The sequence below is a fragment of the Pipistrellus hanaki genome, assembly GCF_964339955.1.
Source record: "Pipistrellus hanaki genome assembly, chromosome: 8".
NCBI classification, from domain to species: Eukaryota; Metazoa; Chordata; class Mammalia; order Chiroptera; family Vespertilionidae; genus Pipistrellus; species Pipistrellus hanaki.
Window position 1 is genome coordinate 33183854 of NC_140510.1, and position 18446 is coordinate 33202299.

At 38.5% G+C, this 18446-nt stretch overlaps 1 protein-coding gene across 2 annotated transcripts in view; it reads left to right on the forward strand.

Annotated features, from left to right (window-relative positions):
* KCNJ3 (potassium inwardly rectifying channel subfamily J member 3) overlaps window positions 1–8217 on the forward strand; it is a 126476-nt gene extending 118259 nt beyond the window's left edge. The window contains exon 2 of one of the 2 annotated variants that reach the window (XM_084892279.1): window positions 4061–4195. In XM_084892279.1, coding sequence (XP_084748405.1) covers window positions 4061–4066 — 6 coding nt within the window. In that variant the 3' untranslated portion in view covers window positions 4067–4195. Of the gene's footprint in view, window positions 1–4060 lie in introns of both variants that reach the window. The other variant, XM_084892278.1, reaches the window with a different exon arrangement.
* Window positions 8218–18446: the final 10229 nt, after the last annotated feature.

The window sequence follows — 18446 nt, forward strand, 5'->3', positions numbered from 1 at the left end:
TCTTCAGTCCCCAAGCTGATGCTCTATCCATTGAGCCAAACCGGTTTTGGGTAACATTACTTCTTCAAAATAGATGCCCAGGCCGTGGTATTTTGTGAAAGAGCCACACTCAAGGGGTCAAAGAGCCGCATGTGGCTTGGGAGCCTCAGTTTGCCAACCACAGGGTTAGGGGACTGAAGGCAGTCAGTTGAAAGTGTTCTAGGAAGGTTCTGTCATTCTTCTATATGAAGTGAGAGTGGAGAGCCAGAGGGAGTACAGCAGAAATTGATTTATTTTGTGAGCTTTCGTTGGTACTGTAAAGTTAGCCACATTTGTGCAGGGCAGGTAAGATAGACAATGCTAGACTTAAGTTCATAATGTGTGCAATAATAGGCCTTTTTCATCTCCAAATAAGTATAGACAACATGGTCTAGTATATCAAATTAATAGAACTTAACAAGGTGAAACTTGCTTCATCTATTTAAGTGGATTCTAAGACATGAAGTGGTCACTAAAGAATTGACATATATCTAAGGTGACCTTTTAGTTAATTGGAACCTCAATAATAATAATGATTGATAATAGCTACCAACTATTGGTAGCTATTACCAGCTAATATAGTATACTCATTAAATAGAATATTTCATTTATAACTGTAATAAACCTATAAATTACATATTATTACCTCTTCTTACTATCCATATTTCATCACAGTTAAGGTTCAAATAACTGAAATAATATGCCCAAGGTCTTACTAAAAGTGTGTGGTTAAAACAGCAATAAGTTCAAGTTTATATTCAAAGTCCATGTCTTTCAAACACATTTTTAGCAGTATGACCATGAATTCCCTGTTGGATTTCCTACCTGCCTTTGACCCTTACAGCACCTGCATTTACATTTCTTTTTGGGAGCTAATGTGTTTTAGTGGTCATGGTTAAAAATCGGCTTTCCTTTCTTTTGTTCGTCTGAGAACTTAGAAGCCTAAACTATTCCACTTGAAATATTTGTTACTAAACTTCTTATTGACACTTGTTTTTCTAGCAAACATAATCGTGTTTTCCGTCTTGTTTTCAGTTTTTATTTTTATTTTTTATTTTTAGAATTCTTTGACCTAGCATGAGCAATAACAGCAAACTGGTACATGAGAACACATGGTAAGAACAACTGCTTGTGAATAATAGAGGATAATACTGGATTGACTCAATGCCCGAAACTTCTCTCAAAGTCTATCTGGACAGAATCCATTGAGCTTAAAAGAGATTTCATCTATTTGAAAAGTAAAGTTTCTGGAAGCAATTATATATTCTTAGCAGCTTTGCAACCTATATCCCTGAGGAGACTAATGTCACAATGTCAGTGTTAGTGAACCGTGGTGTACACAGTGTCTTTATGTTTTCTTTAACAAGATTTCTTTTAAGTAGCATTTGCTTCCTCAAAAAGTTTATTCTTTAAATTTGGGTTCAGTTCAGTGCAAGACAGTAGAGCTCGTGCAGAGAATGCCAAGTAAACATTACGGTTATTATATCTTGGGGGGTGGGTGAAATTTTGAAAGTACTTTAGGGAAGAAACAGCTACAGACCTTGTTTAATGATCTTCAGAGCAATACCTAGAGCAGTCTAGAAAATTACTTTGTAATATAACTCATACTGTGCATGCTAAGCTATTCATCAATTGCCCTGTTGAAGAAAAATAAGCAAAAATGATAGATTTAAGGAATAAAAACAAAATATTATTTGGCTGAATTTTGCAGTCGTGTTTGTGGGTATGAGTGCATGTATTAGTGAAATTTGTATAATAGTAACATAGCCTGTATTTAAGAAATACAGGGAAAAGATGGCCAATACTTATTGTGCATGCAATTTATATATATTCATTTAATTGTCACAGTGTCCATGTGAAATTAATGAAATCAGCCCTTCACACATAGTTGTTCTGAGGATTTAAGATAATATGCAGAAAGTGCTTAGAAACACAGTTGCACGTAGTAAGCCCTAATGGGATATTTATTATTATTATTATTACATGACTTAATTGAGGATTTGCTTCCCCCCCCCCTTTTGTTTACAGTGTACATAATGAAACACAACTGCCATTATAGGAGAATCCTCTCTCCCTCCCCACTCTCCACCCTAGGCTCCCCCTTCTCCCCACTGCCAATCTCTCTCTCACTTCCCACCTGCCATAGCAAGGTCACGATAAGGCCTCCACTGTGCAGAAGCTATTAGTTGTTCGATAGTTTCTGTGTCTCAGCAGTCAGACATCCCCCTTGGCCTGGGTATAGTGTATTTAACAATCACATACTCACCTCATGTAGGCGACATATGTCCCACCCCTGACCAGGATATACTGAGTTAGAAGAATTCTGAAAGATGAATTAAGGACTTGTCAAATAACAACTCACTTTGCCATGTTTGCTTAAAAAGCATCCAGGCTTCGTATTTGAATGAACATTCGACTCAGTTCAATAGATGGATGTAATGGCATGGTGGAAAGGCAGAATCAGGAAAGGGAAAAGTAAAAAATAAAGGCATTAGCCTATATTGCTTCTATCCTCTTAGATTGACATATTGACACTGGAATGAATTAGATGAAACAATAATATATAGAGGTTTTATCCATGAATCAGTTCACAGAATAAATCCACTCCCCCCTCCCCCCAAAAAAATGTTTTTCATCTAAGGATTCAAAAGTCCCAGCTATTTCCAGAAGCAACATCTGTTGCTTTGCCAGTTTCCACAGAGATGAGCTCATGTTGATTTTCATCACATTTGTTCAAATCTGGAATCTGGTTAAAACATGCAAACAGTTGCATTGCCAGTTAAGTGATGCATCATATCGTACCCTTTGAATAATGCTATTTTTCTGCATTAATTTTGATTCCAGTGTCATTTTCAATTATGGATCCAAGTATGAATTATTTTAAAATAATTTGGGTTAGAGTAAGAAATAGAAAATAACACATTCTAGAAGGAATAACAAATACATACATGTTCTTAGAAAACAGTTATACGTTAAATCTTCTCAATCGGAATTTGTATTTTTTGGCACCATTATTGGGATAACTCGTAAAACAAAGTAGTTTCTCAATTGCATATTATGTTAGCACATTGTTTAAACTACAGAGTTTAAATATATTGTTTTAACCACAAAGTGACCATCACAGACTTTTTCCTGTTATCCAACTTTTATTGCTTTCATGTCATTATCCAGAGGTTGATTGCATATGAGTATTTTGAAGTGAAACCATGTATAAAAACTACAATGTCTTTGAAGTGGAAATGTCTGATCTTTGAGTACCTATATCTAATAAAAGTGTAAAAGAAACAACAGAACACACAAAGGTTAAAGTGTTGGCAAATATTCTTGGGATAATTACCAAAGTATGATAGTGGATTTAGTCACTCAGCTTGCTGCAGGCCTTTGCAATACACCAAGTCCACAGTCAGTCTCTCCTGCTGTTATGTTATCAGAGATAATAGGTGGGAAATAATGAGAAACTCTAAATGTTGCAAATATAAGAAATGCATTTTTTCCCTATATTTTAACGTATTTTGAATATTTAATTGACCATTTAAAAAAGAGAGTTGCTATTTAATATCTAGTGATTTTAAAATTTAATTTTCTGTATTTCTCATATGGGACAAATGACTAATATGTCAGAATTTTTCCTTATGTTAATTCAGTATAACTAATTTACAGGAAGAACAGGAATTGCAAGTGATCACTATAGAAGTTAGATAAGCACAGTAGTCATAATTTTCTGAGCATTGCCTAAATACTAAGCTTTGTTCTGTACTCTTCACTTATCTCAAATTCTCAAAATAGTATTATAAAGGAAGTTGTCGTTATCTCTACTTTGTAAAAGAGAAAACCAAGGTTCAGAGAGCTTTAGGTAATTTTCACAAGCTATTTGGTGGTGGAATTGGTAGTAAATATTCTGTTACTTATTCTACTCAGATGGGCATTCCAAAGCTTAAATACGAAACCAAGATAAATTCCTTAGTTCAATCTAGCTTCACTTGTGCTTCCACTATGCGTAAACTTTTATCAAGGACTTTTTTTTTTTTTTTTTTGCATACAGGGATGACTTGTCAAGCTCGAACATCATACACCGAAGATGAAGTTCTTTGGGGTCACCGTTTTTTCCCTGTAATCTCCTTAGAAGAAGGGTTCTTTAAAGTTGATTACTCCCAGTTCCATGCAACATTTGAAGTCCCCACCACACCATACAGTGTGAAAGATCAGGAAGAAATGCTTCTTATGTCGTCCCCCTTAATAGCACCAGCCATCACTAACAGCAAAGAGAGACATAATTCTGTGGATTGCTTAGATGGCCTAGATGACATTAGCACAAAGCTTCCATCGAAGCTGCAGAAAATGACTGGAAGGGAAGACTTCCCCAGGAAACTCTTGAGGATGAGTTCTACAACCTCAGAGAAAGCCTACAGCTTGGGAGATTTGCCCATGAAACTTCAACGAATAAGCTCAGTTCCTGGCAACTCAGAAGAAAAACTGGTATCAAAAGCCACCAAGATGTTGTCTGATCCCATGAGCCAGTCAGTGGCTGACCTGCCACCAAAGCTTCAAAGGATGTCTGGAGGAGGACCCAGGATGGAGGGAAATCTCCCGGCCAAATTAAGAAAAATGAACTCGGACCGATTCACATAACAAACACCCTCTTAGGCATTATTTACTGTTTGATTTAGTAATAATCTAATATTTGGCTGATGAGGGAATCCTCTCTACGGAATCCGAAAGGTACCTTGCCTCCCCAGTCAGATATGCTTATTTGAGAAGCCTTATTTCCCAAGTACTGCCTCTGTGCAGAAAGCAAACAAGTTGTGAAGGGAGGGCCTCATAAGGAAATTCTTACTAACGGGCATGTATTATCACATCATGCATGCAATAATGTGCAAATTTTGCATTTAGTTTTATGGCATGATTTATATATGGTATATTTATATTGTATATTCTGGAAATATATATATATATATATTTAAAGGGGTGGTATTCCCCATGACATTTCTAACATGTAAATTAAGCTGAACATGAGTAAGATATCTTTCAGGGCGATAAAAAAAATATATATATGTATGTATATGTACATACATGTATATACATATGTATATATATATATGAACACACACATGCATAAATACATATTTATCTGATAAAATTGTGATGTTTTGTTCAGAGTTGTAGTTCTTGTGCATGTTTACTTTATTAGGCTAGGAAGGCTACTGGCATTAATTATTAATACCAAATATTTTAGCCTTAAGTTATTTGTCATTTTAAAAATCTAATTTAATGTTTTCTGCTGTTTAAGGTCCTGAAAGGTTTTCAATTGTACTTTATATGAGGGAGTCTGTGCTATTTATGGCCCTGCCAAAACATAACCATTATATATTTAACTTGTAAATTTTAGAGCATATCAATATGTTGAAGATTTTTTACGATTTTTAAAACTTGCTAGTACTGGGAGAAAATAAAGATATTGATAAATTAATTTGAGAATTGGTCCTGTCCTGGACTAATTAAAATCTGGACACCTGTTTCGTATATGATTTAACACAACTGTGAGCTCTGAACAAATGCTGAGTCATTGTGATAGTCAGTAGCCAAGTTATACTGAATGCAGAGAATGTGTGAAATTACATAATTAATGGTCTCTGTTTCAAACTGAGTCGAGTTTCACTTTGTTTCTGAAACTTCTGTCATTTCAAAAACCAATAATTTTTCCTTGCAGAGACACAATACACTGAAAAAGATGATAAATATTTATGCTTTAAATATATATGTCTAATTGAGTGTCTTTTTTTCAGAGATTTCTTTTAATTTAAAAATTTTAAATACATTTTTATTGATTTCAAAGAGGAAGGGAAAGGGAGAGAGAGAAGTAGAAACATCAATGATGAGAAAGAATCGCTGATCAGCTGCGTTCTGTACGCCTCACTCTGGGGATCGAACCCACAACCTGGATATATGCCCTCACTGGGAATTAAAACCATGACCTTCTGGTTTCTAAGTCAACCACTGAGCCACGCAATTTGGGCTAATTTTTTTTTTTTTTATTACGGTTTCCATTCAACACTTTTTTGAGTGTGTTAGTTTCAGCAGATAGACATTGATACAGTTTACAGAGTGTCCCCTCCGATTCTCTTTTCTTATGCCTTTCTTTAAAAAAAATTTTTTTTTTAATTCTTTTACAGAGAGGAAGATTCTTTTATAGAGAGTTAGAAACATGGATGAGAGAGAAACATTGGTCAGCTGCCTCTTGCACACCCCCTACTGGGGATATGCCCACAAACAAGATACATGCCCTTGACTGGAATCTAACCTGGGACCCTTCAGTCCCCAGGCTGAAACTCTATCCACTAAGCCAAACCAGTTAGGGCTTCTTTTAAAAAAAATAAAATTAAAAAATATATATATTTTATTGATTTTTTTATAGAGAAGAAGAGAGATGGACAGAGAGTTAGAAACATCGATGAGAGAGAATCATCGATCAGCTGCCTCTTGCACCCCTCCCACTGAGGATGTGCCCGCAATCCAAGTACATGCCCTTGACCGGAATCGAACACGGGACCCCTTAGTCTGCAGACTGACACTCTACCCACTGAGCCAAACTGGTTTCGGCCAGTGAGGGCTTCTTATGCCTTTCTTTGTTAATGGCATTAGTTGTAATAGGACAGACTTTGTTTCTTTACCTGGAGAACCTATCCAATCCAACACCTGTCACTCAGTTTGTGATGAATGTTTTGTATAAACTTGAGAGAATTTTAAATTTCATGAACTGAAAATATTTTACCCATTCATTTATTTTTAATTTTATTTCTTTTTGGTGTTATTGTTTGGTTGGTTAAATACTGATTTCATTGGTATATTGGATCCCTAGCCTACCAAAATAATTTTAGCAGTACAATTTCTTAACCTTAAGGTTTTATATTATAATTCATTACAGAATCCAAATTATTGCTCAACAGAACACCTACAAAATAAAGATTTGGAATGCAGATATTTTAATGAAAATTTATAAGTGTTCCTTATCAGAATATAATGGATTTTCCTATAAAACTTTTTGAACATTGCAGTGTAAGTCTGCTCATAATTAATCTATCTGTCCTCATTGACATGCAAATCCTTAATGGCTGGTTTGGTGAGCATCATTTCCTGTTTTTAGCAATCTTGTGATAATTCCCTTACTGGAAAATTATTATATCAACAATTCAATCATTGGCTACAAGAATACCTTCTGGCTACCTCTGAATCAACCAAATTCTGTAGGTGCAAACATATACCAGGGAATTGTTACTGGCAAAATGATCAACTTTGAGCATCCATCCACTGTGAATAGAGCTGGTTGCCCTACCCCTTACTCTCTGAACTTTCCTTTTTTGCTGGATATAGGAAATGAAATAGTAGCAGAAAGAGGAGTTGGGGGAGGGGGGCGGGGAAGTATATTTATTACCAGTGGAAGAAACTGCATAGATCATTTAGCCCAAACACTTAAAACTAAATAGAGCCATAATTTAATCTGGATAGTTATTTTGTCTTTGGTACCAAGTAGAATATGAGCCCCAAAATAAACTCTCCAAAGGTTTTCATTAATTCATTTAACTTTTTTTTGCATGCTTTGTTTTTTTATGTCGCAGGCATTTCTCACTCCTGGGGGATTTGGGTATGACTAACTCAGAGGAGGTCTCTGCCCATTTGAACGAAGCATATCCGTAGAAGAATGCGGAGGGACACTGTGAGACAGACAAAAACCAAATGAGATTATTTCAGATAGTAACATAGTACTTGAGGAAAGGAAAACAGGGTAAAATGAAAAAAAAAAAAATGACTGGGTGAAATAGTAATTATTTTAGAGGAGGTTACTGGTTTAGGGAGGGAGTGATACATAAACAGAGACTTGGATGATGAGAAAGAACAACCACTCTTGACAAAATTAATATTTCTTAGTGAATGCTATTTCTTTATTTTTACCACATATGTATGGGAAGACATGATTTCTGCACGTAATTGCAGTTTAACACCTATTGCTAAGTTGATCATAGGTCCCATTTTCCCTGGAGAGTCCCAGCTTGTCCTGTTGTACCTGTGTAATTACTAACAGCTCTCCCTCTCACTCTTCCAGTGTCTTGGTTTGGATGATATATGGTGACTCTACGTTTTTGTTGAGACTAAGTTATAAAGTCTAATATATTTGGATAAAAATAAAGAATTGTTTTTATTCTCCTTTTGTTGATTTTTTTTTTGACACTGTTGATTCCACACAAAATCATTGCAGTTTCATATAGGACAAAGTGACTGGGTGAAATAATTATTTTAGAAGAGGTGACTTCTTATCAAAGGGATTTTGTGTAACATTTGTTCATTCTGCACATGACAGGTTTTCTCAGCAGTGAAATGTTATGCATTTTATTAACTGAATAAAAAGGAAATTTCTAGTGTTTCCATTTCAGGAACGTTTATGAACTCAAATCAAAGAGAATAAAAGTCAACTTAAGCCAAGGAAGTTTTTAGCCCACCAAAATATATGCATTCAATGTATGCATTGAACTGAATAATTATTTAACAACTGCAAACTAATCCCTTTTTATGGGATTTTTATGGTGTTTATAGCTCCTGCCATGATAAAATATTTCATTCTATTTATCAAAATGATGTAAATAAAAGAAATACAATTATTTTGATAATTCTTATCTTCATTTTAAATATTACTCATCTTTTTTCAGCATTAAGTGAATAGGCTTTGCAACTCTTTACCAAATGAAAAATAAGGATATATCATTAATTCTGAAAAAGTTCTTATGCTATTCTAAATTCATTCATATATGTACTGCTTTAAAAAACTATAAAAAAGCATTTGCTGTCTTATTATTCAAGAGCCACTTTGTCTAGACAAGATGGAACGTTAATGAATTACTTCAGTGGGAGGAAGAGGGAGATTATGGGGAAGGTGTCTTACACGCTGTTTGTATTATGAAATTTTCTATCATTCCATATTATGAAGAGAGCTCACCTTGGATACACAGCACATCTGTGAGCTCTACTTCAGTAGCTGTGCTTGTTCTTGAATTATATATTTATATTAGAGGCCCAGTGCATGAAATTCATGCATGGGGAGGGGGGTGTCCCTTAGCCTAACCTGTACCCTCTCCAATCTGGGATCCCTCTCACAATCTAGGACTGCTGGCTCCCAACTGCTTGCCTGCCTGCCTGCCTGCCTGATTGCCTCTAACCACTCCCCTGTCAGCCTGATTGACTCTTAACTGCTCCCCTGTTGGCCTGATTAACCCTAACTGCCTTCCCTTACTAGCCTGGTCACCCCTAACTGCCCTCTCCTATTGGCCTGGTCCCCCCCAACTGCCCTCCCCTGCTGGCCTGGTTCCTCCCAACTGCCCTCCCCTGCAGGCCTGCCCCCCCAACTGCCCTCCCCTGCAGGCTTGCTCCCCCCTCCCAACTGCCCTCCCTTGCATGCCTGAGTCCCCTCAAACTGCCCTCACCTGCTGGCCGTTTTGTGTCTGCATGGGGGCAGCCATTTTGTGTGCTGGAGTGATGGTCAATTTGCATATAACATCTTTATTATATAGGATATATATACATATATATACATATATATATATATATATATATATATATATATATATATATAAAATTACCATCAAACTAATTTCATTGGCATGCAATTTATAATTATTTAATGAACAAGGTCATTTAGATTACAAAAATATGAACTCATGTATTCAATACTGCAACTTCAGTTTTATAAGAAATGTAACTTTCAAATCATGATTGGGTTTAATATTTAAAGTGTGGTCATCATTTTTCCACTTCCCAAGAGTTAATTACTCATATTTCTTGATTCAATGTGTTTATCAGAAGACTCTTAACTCCTAAAAGGTAATAATTTAATCTATCACAATTCAATCCTTGAAGTTAATTTTTATTTTGGCTCCTTATTGGTGAGACATGTCAGCAATATGGAACCTGAACTTAATACATATTATTTGAGATCTGCATTTCTTGGAGGTGTCTTCATGAATATATTCTCTGCTGAGCCAGTGTGTTTTAAAAGCCACAGTAAGTACAACAGACAAATCCTTGTTTTGTTTAAATAAGAAGTCACTTTTTTAAAAAGTGTCCAATTTTTTCTTTTGAAAAAGTTTCACAGAAAAAGTATATTCCTAACTTTGGATCAGGCCAGTTCTGTGATGTGTCCTATGCCCAACGAACTGGTACCTCTCAGAATGAATTTAAATAGCTAGGTTCCTACAGCTTCTGGCCTATCAAAGATAGATTTCATCATTTAGTAGAATATCTTTTCTTTTTTCAAATTCTTATTTTCTTACCTGAAAAGTCTTGAAATCTTGACTGTCTTGGAATATTTGGGCTATGTGTGATCAATGAGTACATACAGTAGGGCTCATCACCTTTCCACTCCTTACTAACAATCTCATCCATGTCAATCATTTGCATAGTACTTTGCCAACATTATTTGAATCTTTGAAACAACTATATTGTAGAGATTTACAATGAAAAAAAAAAAAAAACGCCTAATTCTCAGGTAGTCCACTTAGTCTGTTTTTAATTAAATTAAATCTAGAAACATGAGAAGTCCCTGCCCTCTTGGGTGGTTCAAACTGCTATTTATATGCAAATCCCTAACCATTCTTAAATTGCTTCTTGATTTTCCATTTGGGAACATTATTTATTTGCTTTTAACTGAAGTAGATGAAAATCCAATTTTTATTTTTATTTTTATTTTTTTTTTACCTCTTGTTACCCACTACACCTCCACCACATCCACCCTACCCTAAATTTTCAATGTTGTTACAGAATGCTTTAATTAGATTGACCATGAGTGTTTTCTTTAAGTGCTATAACAATTGAGCTGATATATTTTTTCTCTCTATTGATTAAGATATTACATATGTGTCCTTACCCTCCGATATTCTCCCACCCCCCACTCATGCCCTCACCACCCTGGTGTCCTATTCATTGGTTAGGTTTATATGCATGCATACAAGTCCTTTGGTTGATCTCTCCCCATTAACCCCACCCTCCATTACCTTCCCTCTGAGTTTAATGGTCTAATCCAGTGGTCAGCCAACTCATTAGTCTACAGGGCCAAATATCAACGATACAACTATTGAAATTTCTTTTGAGAGCCAAATTTTTTAAACTTAAACTTCTTGTAATGCCACCTCTTCAAAATAGAGTCACCCAGGCCATGGTATTTTGTGGAAGAGCCACAGTTTGCCGACCATGCACAGGTCTAATTGATGCTTTGCTTCTCTGTCTCTGGATTTGTTTTTGTTCAAGTGTTTATGTTGTTCATTATATTCCACAAATGAGTGAGATAATGTGATATTTATCTTTTTCTGACTGAGCCCATATGTTTTGATCATTTTCCCATTGTATTTTAGCATCATGCTAGGAAATTCCATTTATGGCATTTTTGGTGTAGAAACCCTGTTTTATGGGCATGTTTTCATCTTTTCTTGGTTTACTTCTTTGTTTTCATTAAACATATTATTCAGGAGCTTCTCATAAAAAATATGATAGTGTACTTTTTGAGACTTTGATTTTTAAAATACTCTGTTCTTCCTAATTAATATTAATATTAGGTCTAGTAATAATTAATGTCGTTTTCTAATATTTTTAAATCGAATTTATTTAAACAATACAACAAAATTTAATGAACAATATAGTTGCCGTTGTTTTCTACTACTTGTGCCCAACGCTCAGGAAGCATTTTAATCCCTCTGTTGTAAAATTCTTGTCATTTTGATGCAAAAAATTTGGTCAATGCATTTTTGAGGCATTCTTCATTATTAAATTTTTTTCCAAGAAGAAAGTTTTGCAAAGAACGAAACAAATGGTAATCGGAAGGGGCAATATCAGGAGAATATGCAGGTTGAGGGAGAACTTCCCATTCCAACTGGCGCAGTTTTTCAGCAGTGATTCTTGCAGTATGCGGTCGTGCGTTATCGTGGTGAAGAATTACGCCCTTCCGATTAATCAGCGCGGGTTCTTTTTCTCTTAAAGCTTGGGATAACCTTTCCAATTGGGCACTATACACTGCACTTGTAATGGTTTGGTTAGATGGTAAAAGTTCATAATGAAGAATTCCTTGAAAATTCCACCAAACACACAACATCACTTTTTTCGCATGCAAGTCAGGTTTTGGAGTGGGCTGCGGAGCCTCATTTTTGTCCAACCATTGAGGCCGCCTTCTCAAATTAACATACAGCACCCATTCTTCATCTCCGGTATCAATTTGCTCTAAAAACGGCAAACGGTTTTGAAGAGAGAGGAGTGAACTGCAAATTGTGACTCTTTGATTACGGTTGTTGTCAGTCAACTCATGAGGAACCCATTTTCCAAACTTTTGGACTTTGCCAAGTGCACGCAATTGATTGGAAATTGTTTTTTGTGAACAATTTAAAGTTGTCGCAAGCTCTTGTTGGGTAATTTGAGGATTTTGCACCAAAAGAGCTTGAAGAGCTTCTTGATCAAAATTGGACACACGGCCTCGACCACTCTTGTCATCTAACAAAAAATTTCCCTCGCGAAATTTCTCAAACCAACGCTGGCATTTTCTGGCGCTAACTGCATCTTGACCAAGAGCACTACAGATGTTTTTTGCAGCCTCACTTGCTTTTCTTCCTAATTGGAACTCGTAAAGCATGCAGTGCCGAATATGCTCTTCATCCGCCATCTTCTTAGCCCTAGTTTTGCAACAAAAACCAAATCAAACACAAACTTTTTCAAGCAAAACTTGTTAATTGCACTTCACACGTTCTGTAGATACCACGTGTTTGAAGGTTATGTCAATACAAGTCAACGCCAAGCAAGATTTTAAACGAATGTTAAAAAACGACATTAATTATTAATTATTAATTAATTATTAATTATTACTAGGCCCCATAGTTTGGTCTGGTGTAAAAATCACTTTCCTTCAACATTTCAGTGACATTGTTTCCTTTTTTTTCTTTTTACCTTCTAATGTTGCTACTGAGATGTCTGATACTATTTCAGGTTTTAATTCCTTTTCAATTTAAAGCTTTCACAATATTGTAATCTTCCCACTGTTCTTAACTTGCAAGATGTTCTGCCTAAATGTGAGTCAAGTTAAGTCCATTTTGCTCTCTATTTTCAGTCTGGACAATTTTTAAAAAAAATTTTAAATTTATTTTCTTCCATTTTTCTCTATTCTGCCATTCTAGGATTTTCATTATTTGGCTGTTGGAACTTTTGGCAATGATTTTCTAATGTTATGACATTTTCTCTTTTGTTATTGTTAAGTACTTTTTCTCTACATTCTTGAAGATGTTCTTAATTTTAACTTTTATGACTTTCAGTTTATGTTCATTTATTTGATTTCATTTCTCTGCCAAGATTTTCATTTCTTCTATAACAGTTTTATTTTTAATAACTTTTTTGTTCTTTAAATATGCCTTTTATTTTGCTACTGTCTCCTTTCCTGACCTCTTTACTTTGCTAAGCCTTTAAAATTTCTCTATTATTTCAGTGTTTTAGGAAGCAGTAGGAATAAGTACTTATAGTATTTAATCTGCCACTTTGAGAAGGTTAGCATAACTGCATTACTTTTATGTCACTGTTATCACAAATTACCACAAATTAGCAGCACAAATAATACAAATGTGTTACCTTACAGTCTGTAGATAGAAGCCCAACATAGGTCTGTCTCACTTGGCTAAAATCAATGTCAACCCACTGTGGTCCTTTTGTGTTTTTTGCTTATTTGTTTGCATTTTCCTGAGGCTTTGGAAGAGAATTCATTGCATTGATCTTTCCAGTTTCCAGAGGCCACCCACATTCTTTGGCTCATGCCCCCTCCCCTGTGACTGTCGATTCTGTCCAAAGAGTGGGAACCCAGAGGCCTGCATGCAGCCTGTTAAAAGCACCCGTCTCTGCTTCTGTTGAGTTTGGCAAGACTCAGATGAATCCACCTCTGGGCGAGGATCACCTGTCTTCTGATGGGATCAGGGATCTGTCCTCAGGGTGCCCCGCAGTCCTTTCCCTGGGACCTCAGGTTGTGATGAGGCCCAGTGCCACCACCGCCAACAGAGAATGAGTGCCAATGGGATGGGCCCAGTGAGCGAGGGAAGCACGGGCCTTCCTGTGACTCTGTCTCCTGTGAGTCTGGAGTGACAGCTGCATCACCGGGCAGAAGAGAAGCACCTCCACACTCCAAACCCCACCTACATCCACCCGGGCCCGTGCGCCACCGGCTCCGATGCTCCCCGCACCCCGGCGTGGCCTGAGGAGAGCAGACAGAGTCTGGCTCTGTGCACCATGACGGCGGCCTTTCAGGGGCTAATCCCTAGCAGGATCACCGGGCTCCCCGAGGCCTGAGAGATGCTATCTGAGAGAAGCACAAAGTCTACGTGTTGAGGTCAGTGCCGCCGTTCCCGCTCCTCCAGCCTGTCTACAGGCAGAGGCACAGCTGTTCTAACCTCACACCGCCCCAGTTTGGAGGCAGGAGGGGACGGATGAGTCAGTGACATAAACTGCCATGGCAGCGCTGAACTGCTCTGGACCCTGGGATTTCTGTACCCCCAATCCTAGCGGCAAGACTCCTCAACGGCACCCTTACGTTAACCGCTATCAGAGCGGGGACTTTTTGTCCTGAGATGAATAACAAGAGTTACATCGTAGCCCTGACCAGTTTGGCTCAGTGGATAGAGCATGGGCCTGCGGACTCAAGGGTCCCGAGTTCAATTCCGGTCAAGGGCGTGTACCTTGGATGCGGGCACATCCCCAGTGGGGGGTGTGCAGGAGGCAGCTGATCGATGCTTCTTTCTCATCGATGTTTCTAACTCTCTATCCCTCTCCCTTCCTTTCTCTTAAAAAAAATCAATAAAATATATGTTTAAAAAAAAAAATCACCTAGTGATGCCCATATACCAGAGTGCCTCTGCCCAGAAGTCCGGAAACCCTGACTCCTAGAAGGCAGACTCGCCCAACGCCCACCGACCGGTAAGCAAAGATTCAAGCGGGAGGAGGGAGACGCCACCCTCACGCCGCTGCTCGGCGCTCTGCAGTCCCACACTCCAGTCACTTGCAGATAACAACTGGCCACATCTCGAATATTTTCTCCCGAGCACGCAAGGACGCATGAGAATGTTTCCAAACGTTCCTCCTTAAGAGACTCTGTTATCAACCATGTCAGGGAAGAGATGGGACACATGAGATCGGGGCACACAGCCAGCCACTGGTGGCTGGGAATTTGAGATGCACTTTTTCCCACAGGAATCCCATCACCTGCCTAACCAGCGGATCAAAGCACCGTGGACCAAATGCATCCTGTGTATCTAGCTCTGAGCAGGGTGATCTCATGAAGGGATGCGGTGGATCTGTGCTTAGGCTCCACAGACGAGAAAGTGAAGGCTGGGCGAGTTCAATGACTTCCCCAAGGTCACAAAGACAGCAGCCAACAGGACCTAGATTTAAACCTTGCCCACCTGGCCACACCTAGAACGTGGGGACCTTGTCCCCTGGCCCAGTGCCTACAACGGTGACTGGCATCAGGCTCTCAGCAAATACATGCTGAGGAAAGGAAGGAGTAAATGCTATACTTTACAGATGAGGAAACTTAGGGAGCAGCAGCATGAGCAGACGGGTATTCCTACTAAACTAATCAGCAAACTTCTGTGAAGGGACAGCGGATAAATATCTGAGGCCTTGCGGACCATACAATCTGTGTCACAGCCACTCAGCGCTGCTGTTGCAGTGCCAAAGGCAATGAATATGTAAATGGACAAGTGTGGCTGTGATCCAACAAAACCTCATTTCCGGGCCCTGAGATCTGAATTTCACATAATGCCGAAACTGGTTTGGCTCAGTGGATAGAGCGTTGGCCTGCGGACTGAAGGGTCCCGGGTTCGATACCAGTCAAGGGCATGTACATTGGTTGCGGGCACATCCACAGTAGGGGGTGTGCAAGAGGCAGCTGATCCATGATTCTCTCTTATTGATGTTTCTAACTATCCCTCTCCCTCTCTGTAAAAAATCAATAAAGTATATATTTTTTTAAAAATAATTTTCCTATGTCACAGATATTACTCTTCTTTAGATTCCCCCCCCCCAACTGTATAAAAAATGTAAAATAATATGGCAAAACAAAAATAGGCAGAGGACTGGATAAGGCCCACAGGCTCTACTTTACCAACAACATGGTTTAAAATCATGCATATATATAGACACTACTTCTGGAAAGCACAGTAGTAGTAGAAATTCAGGCTAAGCCCTGTGCTAAGCACCACAACCTAAGAGCACATACCTGGTAAGGTATGCGATGTATTATCCCCATCTAATACATTAAAAATAAAACCAAAAAAAAAAACAAAAAAAAAAAACCGAAGCTCAGGGATATCAAGCTCCTTATTAAAATGATAAGTGACATCCATAGGACTGGAACTCAGGTAGTCTAACTCAATTTGTTGTTGCACCCTGACTTTGTTGTATAATATAATGATATTAACAACAAGCTCAATGGAATAGCTAGCTACAATATTATGCCAGGAAACATTTATAGCACTTTATATAGGTCGACTGGCATCTATTCATCACGCAATTCTATGCAGAAAAGAATTCTTTTTATCCCCATTTTACAGATGAGAAAATACAGATGCAAGAGGTCACTCAGCTTCAGGTTGCAGAGCCCAGAATGAAACACAGGCCATGGACTCCTGTCCACTGCTCTGTGCACCTCACCCGCCGGTCCCAGGCCCTCCCACTCCATTTACTGGCCACCTGCAGCTACACTTGGAACCACTGGGTCTTGTTCAGGGCCTCCCAGCAGGTGTAGTTGCCCTCATCCTGCAGGCTCAGTGCCTCGATGCGCAGGGAGCTGGCATTCACCAGGGAGAAGCGTGGCTTGGCTGGCGGGAGGCTGGAATTGGAGGACAGAAGGAAGATGGGCTCCCAGTCATTCCGGTACCAGGTCACAAGGCCCCTGGTTTCCGAGATGTTGCCGCAGGGCAGAGTCATCTTCTCATGAACCTCTCTGATGACGACAGCCTCCCGGCCTGCACAAGGAAAGGTCCGGCTATTACTACCTTTCTAGGTGTCTGAACAACCTCCTTCTTTGCACAGTCCCTCCACATTAGGAGTTAAAAAAATAATCAGCTGTAGGTTTCTGAGATGCAATAACTCACAGAGCCCCCACCCTGTTGGGGTGGTTGGCCAGTACTTGACATGAACCACAAACAAAAGCACAATTAAGATACCTGCCACTTCACAGCCACTAAAATGGCTAAAATCAAAGACAATAATAAGTGTTGGCAAAGATGTGGACAAATGGGAACTCATACATTGTTGGTAGGATTTTTAAATACTGCAGCTACTAGGAAGACAGTTGGGCATTTTCACATAAGACTAAAGTTACCGTGTGACTCAGTGATTTCACTCTGAGGTGTATACCTAACAGAAATGAAAACATATGTCTACACAAAAACTTGTATGTGCATGCTCACAGCAGCATTATTCATAATAGCCAAAAGGCAGAACCAAAGGCTCATCAACTGGTGAATGAATAAATACAATGTGGTATATCCACACAATGGGAATATTATTTGACCATAGAAAGGAATGAAATATATGCTACATCATGGATGAGTCTTGAAAGCATTATTTTAAATGAAAAGAGGCAGTCATAAAAGGCCACAGCCTGCCCTAGCCAGTTTGGCTCAATAGATAGAACATCGGTCTGCATACTGAAGGTCCTGGATTCAATTCCAGTCAAGGGCACATGTCTGGGTTCCAGGTTCAATCCTCAGAGTGGGGAGTGCAGGAAGCAGCTGATCAATGATTCTCTCTCATCATGGATGTTTTTCTCTCTCTCTCCCTCTCTGAAAGCAATAAACACACACACACACACACACACACACACACACACACACACACACATATATATATTTAAAAAAAAAAAACCCACATACTTGTGTGGTTCCATTTATCTGAAATGTCCAATACAGGCAACTCTATGGAATAGAAAATAATTAGCAGATATCTAGGTCTGGAGGAAATGAGTAGTGGGAGGGTCGGGAATTACTGCTAATGAGTATAGAGTGTGTGTTTTTTTAATGATTTTCTAAAATTTTTTATTGATTTTGGAGAGGAAGGGGGAGGGAGAAAGAGGCAGAAACACCAATGATGAGAGAGAACCACCAATCAGCTGCCTCTTGTAGCCCCCTACTGAGGATTGAGCCCACAACTCAGGCATGTGCCCTTGACTGGAATGGAACCCAGGACCCTTCAGTCTATAGGCTGATGCTCTGTTCACCGAGCCAAACCGACTAGGGCTAGGGCTTATTTCTGAGGTGATGAAAATGTCCTGGAATTAATTAGTACTGATGATTGCATCATCTTGTGACTACACTAAAAACTATAAATTGTGCACTTTAAAAGGGTGAATTTTATGATATGTGAGT